Raw genomic sequence first — 11,409 nt, 5'->3', positions numbered from 1 at the left:
TTTAGGCAAAGAGTGGTCATAGTCTGAGCTATATGGAGACGACTTCTAGATACATAATAAACGGGCTTGAGTTCATACGTGAGAAAAGTTCTCCACGAAATATCAGAAAAAGACCACTAAATGCAAGAAAATTCGATGCACTATATTTGCTCAGTTTCTCATTCATTCTTAGTTAATACATATTTGGATTAAAGCAAAAAAATACGATTTTCCGAAACTGTTTAATAAAGTTGTCTTCTTCAGGAAATAGCAAAAAACTGAAAATATTAAGTTTAAAAGAACATGTTGTTTGTATAGAAAATCGACGATGCGAATTAATACGTTCTTTTTGAGTCTCCGGGACTTGCTGCGTGCGCTTCGACTTGATTTCTATCTGGTTTATAGTATTTCTTAGGACTACTAATAACTAACCTCGAAACCACCAGACTATCCCGCAAGATGTTGAAGTTAGAAACGAATTACAACCGTCCGCTGGCACACATGTTCACTAATACGTTCGAACGAACATGTTTCCCTACATAATTACTAGCTAAATTGAGACAGACGTACGGGCGTCTGTAAATAATTTTAGCAATGAAATTCTTTCTTAAGCACTGAACTCAAGTTGTAGATAGAAACGCATGGTATTCAGTTCTAAGGGCATGTGATATATGATTTTAGAACTGAATACCATGCGTCTCCATCGGATGATGTGATAATTTGATGGAGACGCATGGTTTTTCGAACGGATGGTTCGTTGTTCATCCGACGCAACAGAATAAACTTTGATATTGATATTGTTCAGGTACCAGGCCCGTGTGCAGAGGGGAAGGGGATTTGGGGTTTTAACAACTACATTAACCCCCCCTCGGCCCAAATTTTTCAACATTAGGTTCCATGAACAACAGAGTATCTATTATATAAGCGCAAATAACTTGACTTTTCCTTCAAATTTGTGAGCCTTCCCCACCCTTGAATCTACACCCTCCTTGAACATACCCCTCCCCCCACATTAAACAACTGTCCCCATTTTTTCGGATTACAGAATAGGGGTGTTAGTTCTAAAGAGCATATGATATATGATTTTAGAACTAAATACCATGCGTTTCCATCAGATGACAATTTAATGGAGACGCATGGTTTTCCGAATGATTTATTTTGGATGTAAAATCTAGAGTGGTACCAAAACTGTAAGTGCGAGTAAAAAAATTCGAATATTTTGAGCATTTTTTACATGAAATACATTTTGAAAAATTCAGAAAAAAATCAGAAAGGTTTCCCATAATTCCTAAAATATTTCTGATTCTTTTCAAGAGATTTTAAATTTTAATGCTAAAGAGATTTTTGAAAAATTGTAATAAAATGAAAATCAGAAGAACCACCCTAACTCCACCAATATGGCAGTTAAGGGGTTAAAATTTTGGGAAAACCCTCTGTTTGGAGGTAGTTTTTTTATGGAAATCCGGCTACACCCTTTGTTATAGGATAGGCAATTACCGACAAGTACAAGTCAAAAATTCATTTTATGTACTATTAAGGGAAAAAAAGATTTGGAAAACCAATACATCGTTATTCAGAATAAGGGCCATGGTCATGTTGACGGGTATAAGTTCGACGAAGATATGAGGAGTTTTCGGAATGCTAGGAGGTATTTTTTGCCTGTTTAATTTTTTACGTAATGTCTCGTTTATTGCAATTACAAGAGTTAAACAACTTTTTTTTTCCATCAGGGTTTTTTTTTCTTACTACTCCACGCCTTGATGCCATTATAAGTTTCAATTATACTTTATTTTTCCTCTCTTCTCTATTAGTCAGAACATCTCTCAACGAACGCGTATCAATTTTCGATTATATACTGTTTTCTTCTCTGTTGTTATCATTTTTAAATCATATTTACACGTAGTCATTACTCATTTAATTATTCTTCCCTTAACTTTGCTCTAAACAAATCAAAATTAATTTACGTTCAATCTTTCATATAAAAAACTTCAATGGATTTCTTAAGGCAGCTTTCTAATGTACCTAAATCGTGTAGTAAGTAGTAGCAGTTTCTGACTCTTGTACGCAGCACTACTTTGCTTTGCTCTTCCTGACATAACAGGTCCGTATTCCGGAACTAACTCCGAGTGGAGAAACACTGCCCTTAAAAAGAGTAGCTTTAGATATAGAATAGTGTATACTAGGATAGATGCGATTTGAAGAAGCGATACACATTCGATCGAATTTCGGTTTCGGTTCTGGAGATGAAGGGGAAACGGAAACGGAAACGGAAAGGGAAGGTAGGGCACATGCCACACCGGTTTCGTTTACTGTAGTAGTAGTAGTAGATTATGGCTTCGGTTGTGGGTCGATGGGAAATGCTGATGTTTACTCGAAATGTAATTTAAATTTGTTTCAGTGTGTTTCGTGTAAAATTTTGGCACGACATTTTCTCGAATTAACGAGGCAAGATGCCTTTCTTTCCGTTAAATTATACATTTTGCTGATTCGGTTCTGTATAGGACCTGTTTGGGGGAGGGGGTTATTCTGAGCGCACCGTATTTACCAACGGAGAGACGAGCCGAGGTTTCTCAGGCCGGTGGCGCTGATTTAAACACTACTTATGTACTAGAACGTAAAATGGTGTTTTGCCTTATACTTTGCTCATGGGTGTGTGCTTTTTTTGTGAGTGTGTGTGTGTATGTGAGTGCAAATTAAAAACAAATAGAACTGTTGTATTCTTACTAAACCAAAGTGTCATATTTCGAGTTTTTTGTTTAGTCTGTACTGCTCTTACAATGCTAGGCGAGTTAGTTTGTATTGGCTCTGTATGGTGAATACTAAATTCACTGATCGAGAACGGGGGAAAATACGTCGATGATTGTCCGAAAATTAGACTAAGTGTTTTGTTTTTAATGGACTGGTTTTCAGATTTCTCTTGCATTTGCTTGCGGGGATTTTCGCTTTCAATTCTCTAGTTAAATGCTGCGCTATCCAATATCTCGGCACCCTAGGTCTAGCATTTCACTCGTAACAATATTTAAAGCACAGTACTAGTAGATTTAATCGCCCAAAGTTGAGGGTTTTTCTTTTCTTTTCTTTTTTTTGCTGGGTGCCAATGATTTGCGAACTCGTCAGGGACTGAATGCTATAGACGTTTTTTTTTGTTTTGTTCTTTATATCTTAATATACAAGTTCCTTTCAATGGTTGCTTTCATATAGTTTAAAGTTCGCTTCTTTAATTAGATACATTTATTTTATATGAGTTTTTTTTCTTCTTCTTTTATATAAATATATTCATTTAATAAACATTCATCAATAAGTAATAGGATTATTATTCTCGAACAAAATAATTTAAATAAATTTCCCATATTGAATGCAAATGTTCTCTTAAAAATCGTACTCGCCATGCTCTCGTTCTCGCATCAATATATAATTTAAAAAATAATAATAATAATAATATTAATAATAATAGACAACAACATGTTTTTGCTCTTTAATGTTTCTCCTTCTAAATTCTACTAGCAGCAAATTTGCTATTAGTTTCCGCACAGCTGCGCCAGTTGACACCTACAAAGTGCTGTGTATGTATGTGTGTGTGTGTATGTGTGCTCAACTCTATCTCCAAATGGTTTACTCAATATCGTCATCATCATCATTATCATCATGGTGGTAGTGGTGGTGGTGGTGGTGGTGTTGGTGGCATCGGCTACCGTCAATGGTGATAGCCGGACCGTGAGACCGGCCGGGCGCGCATATTCGGTGGCAGTGTCCACGTGATATTTGCCTGAGGTCATAGAGATTCCTTCGAGGGCACCCAAATCGTTGGGCCACTCTGGGACCAGATTACGTTCTTCGTCTTGCTGTAAACCTCCTCGATCGTGTCGCCCTGAACGATTGCTGTTTGTGTTTGTGTGTGAAAAATAGATTTCCCCAAATGTCGATTGAAATAGAATAGAAATAAGCAAATTGAAATACCTACCTGTAAAGTATTCGCCAAATTCGTGTTCCATTTTGAGTGCCCTCTCGTAAGTCTTCTTGGCCTGTTCTTCCGTCATTCTTCTGTTCATTTCCCTATTCGGAATCATATCAAAAGGGATGAATATCGAATCATACAAACAGATAAGAAAAAATAGAACACTTACATGATGGACTCCACGGACTTTGGCTTGATGAAGACGGCTATCGGGTAAAGCTGGGCTACCTGGAGCCGCTTGATCGCATTGCCGGACACATCCAGGATGCAGTGTTTGCCCTTCTCGGCCACCTCGCGGACCGACGCAACCGAAGTTCCGTACAGATTATCATTGTACTGTCCAGCTTCGATGAACAGATGATTCTGGATGTCCTTCTCCATTTGTTCTCGCGAGGCCACAAAATGATAGTCCCGTCCGTCCACTTCGTAGTCGCGCTTCGGTCGTGTTGTGTCTGAAGGAAGAAAAACCATGCTGGAATCTAAACTCTGGCACACAAACCGAAATGTACGCTTGGGAAACTTACGAGGAACGCACGAACCGAACTGATTAGGATACTCCGAAATGAGGTCATCGTTGATGCGATCCTTCAACGGTCCCAGTATGATCACCGGTCGGGTGTAGCCGATCTGCAAACGCTGAACCGATTCGTACGAGAGAATATTTTCCTCAGCTGAGCGAAATAAAGAGATAAAAGAGATCATTAACCGATTACGAAATCGCTGCTGATAGAAGCTTTGCACCGACTATTTTCGTTTTTTTTGACAGACCTTAAACTGCTCAATTATTGGATGATCGTGCGTTTTCAGAAGAGTGTAACGATTGAGCAGTTTAACCGTCAGAAGGCACTGGAACAATACAATACCAAGGTTTACTTAATCAAGAATGCAAAAAAACGGTATCAACTTTCTAAGAGACAACATCGAAAGTACATTCATACAGCGGTGTGTGTGTGCGGTGTATATTTTTAAAATGGGCGACATCTGATACTACTTAGTTGGATGGGGTTTGTGTTCTAATTGAATTACGAAGAGATGAAAATAGTGAAGATTTTTTGTTTCAATCCCATTCAAAATAATGTATCCAGTAATCATAAATTGATATGAGCTACGATTACAAAAACATTTATCTACTAACTAGTTGAGTTTTCCTTAAAAAAATCAAGCTTGGAGTAGATAATGCCAGAGACATAACCGCGAGATTGACGTAGGACTGCATTCGTGATGTTGTATAGATATTAATTAATTTAATACCGTTCGACCGTTTAAGATTTCAAAAGATTGCGTTTGTATTCCAGGAAGTAAGGCGCCATTCCAAATCATTTGTAAGTTTGAGTCTTGACCTAGAAGAAGTGCAATCGCTCGTATTTTTCAATATTCTATTCATCTTAGTATTTGAGTGAAAAAAACTATCAAAATGCTGGGACTCATTTCCGTCTTTTAGATGGGCCAAATTGTGAAATTTTCAAACGACCAGCAGCTGGATGACGCAATCGCTTTTGTTTGAAGCGAAACTCACACTGCGATCGTCCAACAGCAGATATGCTCACAGAATGACTAGTTGTTTTTCTGCGATTAGGCTTGAAGAACGGAACCTCATATTCGCCATTGATCGAAGCACCAGTTGAATAATCCTGGGAGTAGTTCCACTGCCTTGCCTGATGTGTCTTCGTTCATGGATTATCATAGACTGAAGCTAGCAAACGTGCAACAGGGTCTATTTAGAGATTCGATTGCTTTTGATGGTTCGTGTTTGAACCTATTTCTTCAATATTTAAACAATGTTTTGGTAATAAACGTGGTATTAACAACAATCTGACATCTTTTTCCATTCGTTAGAGAGAAAATATTCAATCATGGAAAAAGTTATTAAGAAATTAAATCTGGAGCGATTTCGTTACGAGCGGTTCCAGAAATGCTTAGCAGATCATCAGACTCGACCTTCTCCGATTTGGATGAAACTTTCCATATGGCTTCGGTATGGCAAACCATAAGTTTTGAATCGATGGAGAGGTCAATCCGACTCACGACTGATTTTTAAAAAGGGCGTATGTATTTTTGCATTTCACAAAAATGGTCTTTTTCAAATCGTTGAAACTCGGAGTCCGATAATTGTACAAAAATGGCGTTCAGGAACAAATTGTAGGGAATCGGGGGCACTCTAAAACACTGAAAAAAATTTTGATTTTTTTCTCAATAATTACAAAATAATCCGAAAAAGTTGAATAAAAAAAATCTGGGTTTTAATTTTTTTTGATAATTTTTATTTTAAACCTGTTTTTAAAACCTACAGATTGATGGCTATCCCATTCGTGCCTTTTGAAAAATGTAGAAGTTACAGTTAAACCAATATACAGATATATTCGAAATTTCAAGTTCTCGTTGAAAGAAAATCATTTAAACAGTAGAATATTTCTACATTCTACAGGTTAAAGGCAATAAATTTGTTCATGATATCATTTCTTCTAAAAGCAGCTGTTCTTGAGATACTTGGATATTTAATTATAACACCAACATATAAGAAAAACACCCAGGTCCTTAACAAACGATGCGCGTTCGAGAACAGTTTGTGAAATATTATAGCCGTACTTGAATACAGAATTTTTGCTACTAAGAGAGATGACGCAGCACTTAGTAGCAATTAAAACCATTTTGAAATATGAAAGTGATCGGCAAACGATAGTTTCATACACTTGATCGAAAAATTTGTATCGTTGAGATACAATAAAATTAATAACGGTCCAAGGTGACTTGCTTGAGGAACTCCGGAGGTAACAGCAAAAGGTAACAGGCTCCAATTTCCATTATCATTTCATTACCAGTTGGATATGATCGAAGCAAATTCAAAAATGACCCGTTCAATCCCAGTCTTGAGTAGATTGACTAGGAGATCGTTATGTGATGATTGATTTTGTCGTACGCAGCAGCGAAATCGATGTATATAGAATCTACTTGTAGTCGTGGTTGTAAAGAAGGTATGATGAAGAAGGAAGTGTAGGTTACTAAATTGGGGGAAGGAAGGATTTCTTCCATATTTCAGGAAAAATTGCAGAATGCAAAGAACAATTGAAAATGTTGGATAGTGGAACCAACACACTATAAGAACAATTTTTGTATCACCACGGGTGGAATCCCAGAACTTCTCCGTTTCTTTACTTGTCAGATCTCGCATCGTAAGCCTGTCGTGCAAATTTTGCTTTAAGAATGTGATTTTTATCATACTCAAAATTTGTGGCCATATCATTGAAGAATAGCATTTCATTTATTACGTTCTTCGCATTATTGAATGAGTTTTCACTGAGACGTTATCTTCAATCAGACATCATTATCCTTGAGTGTGAAAATCTTTTGATTTCTGCATTGGAATGAGAAAACGCCATCACATATATCGAAAAGTTTTTGTGATTCCTGGTAACAGCTCTGTTGAAATAGCAACTTGTATCACTCGAGATCGAAGAGCATAAAATCTAAATTTTGTCCACTGAACATTTTCTAGAACCGCCTTCTAGTAAATTTTGGTTTAATCAAGGTGAAAATTCACCAATTCGGCCAGCTCGACCAATTGCTTAACGTTCGCCCATCTTTAATTTTTTAGGGTTTCATGAAACTTACAAGCTTCAAAAATTTGCAAAGAACTTTTTTATTCGAGCAAATGATTCACAAATGTGGAATGATGTTTTTTTTAATCGCGCGACATCCGCGCCATAGTATCAAAATCTTAGCAGAAACCGCGCTAAATCCGCGAAATTCGCAAAAACCGCGAAATTCACGCGACCGTAACAACCCCGCAAATATGCTTCAAAATACATCGAAGCCCAATGGATAATTTGTTGCTAATTAATTACGGTAATCTTGAATTTGTTGCTTAATTTGGTCGTGAATACGATTTACTTTGCTTTAATTTACGCTGTGAGAGAGTGATAAGTTTTTGATGTTGAATATCTCTTGTTGTATCTAACGTATCAATATGTATATTTGTTATATGCCATCGCAAATATGATCATAATTTTATGATAAAATTTGCAGTTGTATGACATAATCTCAAATAAATCAAAATTAAACTTTTCTGAAATGTTTGGTATCAACGAGTATCAAAGAGGAAAACTTATGACGCGTGTTTGCCTTTCTCGTATTTTGAAGCTTCATAGCTCAGTGATCTATAGAAGAATTTATATAATCTAACTACCAATAGATACTTTTTATATTCTCTTAAAAATACTCCGGTGATAGTTGGGGGGGGGGATTTCAATATAAAGACTGTCCCAGAAAGTATGGACGCAACCAAAAACCGCTGCCATTTAGCAATGGTTCAGAATCTGTCAATTTTTATGGCTGCGTCCTGTTGTTTGCACTCTTCTCTAACCACTTGTGCAGTTGTTTATTCGTTTTCATTAGTTTGTTTCGAAATGCGTGGACTTTCAGCAGAACAACGTCGAAAAAATGGTGCACAGAACGCGGACTGTCACTGAGAAATATAGCAAAAATGGAAGGAGTAAGTGAAAAAGCCGTGCGAAATGCAATCAGAAAGTTCGGTGAGGATAACACCTTTGAGGATAAACCGAAAACGGGTTGAAAAAAAGGTCCAGCTAACCCTCAGTTGGATAAACGTATACTGAAGGCGTTCGAGCAAAAGAAGGAGGTTTCAGTTCGGGATGTGGCCAAAAAAGTGGGCACTTCGAAGTCAAATGTTTTTCGTGCTAAAGAACGTTTGAATCTTCGAACCTATAAGAAGCAGAAACAACCAAAACGTAGTCCGAAACAAGAAGCATCGATCAGGCCGAGGGTTCGAAAGCTGTACGATACGATTCTTGCTGGAAATTTGAACTGCATAATCATGGACGACGAAACCTACGTGAAACTCGATTACAAATCCTTGCCGGGACCACAATATTATATGGTGCGAGAAGGGCAAGTGTTAAACCAGTCCGAGACATCGATTGAAGTCGAAATTTTTTTTAAGAAAGCTATGGTCTGGCAAGCACATTGTAGCTGCGGTAAGATTTCGAAACCCTTCATCACCACTGGCTTCAATGAACAGAGAAATATACATCAAGGAATGTTTACAAAAACGACTTCTACCCATGATTCGAAGCCACAAGGATCCTGTTGTCTTCTGGCCAGATCTTGCTTCTTGCCACTACTCGAAATCAACGGTAGAATGGTATACTACCAAAAATGTCAGTTTCGTCCCAAAAGACATGAATCCACCAAATTGCCCACAACTTCTACCAATTGAGGAATTTTGGGCATTAACGAAGGCACAACTTAGGAAACATGTCTCGGCAGCCGAAGCCATTCAACAGTTCGAAAACGATTGGAAAAAAGTGTCAAAACTTGTCGTCAAGAAGTCTGTACGGAATTTAATGAGGAACGTTCGCAAGAAGGTGCGCCAGCTAGTCTACAATGGCTAAGTAGCAAATGTTGAGAATAATATTCTGCTGGTGTAGTCTAATATTATCAGTATATCGAATAAAATATGAATATCTAACACGTGAATTATTTACACCGAAATCAAAGTGCGTCCATACTTTCTGGGACAGTCTTTAGATGTCGTAAAGCAAGATATTATTAAATTCATTGAGCTCATGAGCAAGTATATGAAGTTGGATATAAAACCTACTCCTTCACAAGCTACTACGCTTGGAGGCACATGTATTGATCTTGTATTGGTTAGGAATATCAATGTAGAAAGCCGTAGATATATTTCATACTTTTCATATCATAGGCCTATGGTATCATAGATCAACCCATCGAATTAATGTTTCATTGATTCGAGGATTTTAATTGTTATACCTACGCCAACCATATCAGTATCTTATCCACGGACAACAGGTCGGCTTGGAAATAGATGACGGAAGTCAGCGGCATCCAATGGAATTCGAATTCAACTCGTCACTCTCCAACACGAACGCATTCATAAAAGGTTCTTTTCGGAACCACTATTATTTTGCTATAAAGAACTGTAACAGTCGAAACTCCGGTGAGAAAGCTTTGCTCAACTCGTGACGCTCATTGAACCATTGAAGATCTAGCATGCATTGAATAGAAAAATGTCAAATTTCATACAAAACAATTTTCTTGATTTTCCCGATGGATTTATGTACTAAATATAATCCTATAGATTAAAACCGTCACATAAATATAACCTTTCGAAGAACAATGAAATAATTTATGAATGAATAATATGAATCAACACACACATTTTTGCTAAAATATTTTAGATTAGTGTCGAATTGGTGAGACTAACTACTGAATGGAACCGTTCACCGAACGGATGTTGCTTTTGACTGTTTCGATGAGATCACGAAGGAAGAAATTTTGCCCTAAGGGAACGAAATTCACTTTACAAAACTTGATGATGATGACCCCAAAAACATGATTTCCATCAATTTCCCCGACTCTGGCACGATACCAACTACCTACGACCTCCGACAGATCCACTGTAGAAGTAGGAACAAGTTAAAAAAACACAGAAATGTCATGCAATTTGGGCGAACAAGCGAAGAAAGTTTAATTAGTTATAATGAAACACTAACTACCGATCACGAATAGAAAAAGATTAAACTTCAAATCTACTTCAAAATATTAGTTAGATAGCCGGTAATGATGCTGACGTTGGCGCTAGTCACGCGACAGTTTTTTGAATGTTTTTATGCAGGGCGTGAGTGGGGTCAAGCACGTGCGACCTCAACAGAGCTCGGTACTGGACAAACAGAAAAAAAGGAACCAACCAAAAATAAAACGAAGTGCGTATCTATGTCATCATCATTGGTAGAATCGGAAACAAGGAAAACCAACAAATAAAAAGTCTTCTTCATGCTGGCTTAACTGACTTCCAGAATCGTTAGTATCGCGAAGATTGCGCGCGTTGCTAGCGAATGAACTAACGAACCAACGAACGAACGAACGAATTAACAAAAAAACGGGCGAAATAGAGGAAAATAGCGCAAATGTGCGAATGAGAAAGATAGTGTAGCCAAACTTACAATCAGCATCATTATTCTCCAGGTAAATTAGAGTTATCTGCTCCATGTCGGGTAGTTCCACGCGGTAGATAATTTCCCCTGGCGAGCGTTTTTTTTATTCGTTTTCAGTGTGTGGGTGATGGTTTTTTTTTGTCGCGAGGGGGGTGTTTTTGTTATTTTTTTTTGTTTGTTATCAACGGTGTGTGGTGGTTTGTGATTTGTTTTTTTTTTCATCGCGTCGGTTTTTTTTTTGATTCGCGAATCGCGCACAAATGTTGAAGGTTGATTGAGTGAAAGGCGAAAGAGATAGAAGAAAGAGCAGTTTGAAGATCAGCCTGTGTGTAATTTGATGACGATCATGATGATGATAATGTTGCGGGGATTCATCGAAAGATGGGACATACAACCATTGATTCGCTGTTTCAAATCCAACAGTGAACAAATAAAGTGGTTCCCCTACTTTCAGAAAGGACATCAATCGAGAACTAACCAATGGTCTACCGAAAAACGTGG

The 11,409-nt window shown here is 37.6% G+C and overlaps 1 protein-coding gene across 2 annotated transcripts in view; it reads right to left on the bottom strand.

Moving 5' to 3' along the window:
• Positions 1-2,648: 2,648 nt before the first annotated feature.
• The window catches only part of LOC131426659 (disks large 1 tumor suppressor protein), a 64,767-nt gene continuing 56,006 nt past the window's right edge, over positions 2,649-11,409 (bottom strand). For both annotated transcript variants that reach the window (XM_058589537.1, XM_058589538.1), the window contains 5 exons: positions 10,918-10,995; positions 4,459-4,605; positions 4,104-4,386; positions 3,941-4,032; positions 2,649-3,858 (listed from right to left, as the gene is read on the bottom strand). In XM_058589537.1, the coding sequence (XP_058445520.1) occupies positions 3,752-3,858; positions 3,941-4,032; positions 4,104-4,386; positions 4,459-4,605; positions 10,918-10,995 (707 nt within the window). In that variant the 3' untranslated portion in view covers positions 2,649-3,751. The remainder of the gene's footprint in view (positions 3,859-3,940; positions 4,033-4,103; positions 4,387-4,458; positions 4,606-10,917; positions 10,996-11,409) is intronic.

This window comes from Malaya genurostris, chromosome 1 (assembly GCF_030247185.1).
Source record: "Malaya genurostris strain Urasoe2022 chromosome 1, Malgen_1.1, whole genome shotgun sequence".
Taxonomy (NCBI): Eukaryota; Metazoa; Arthropoda; class Insecta; order Diptera; family Culicidae; genus Malaya; species Malaya genurostris.
This window is presented reverse-complemented; position numbering and strand designations above follow the sequence as displayed.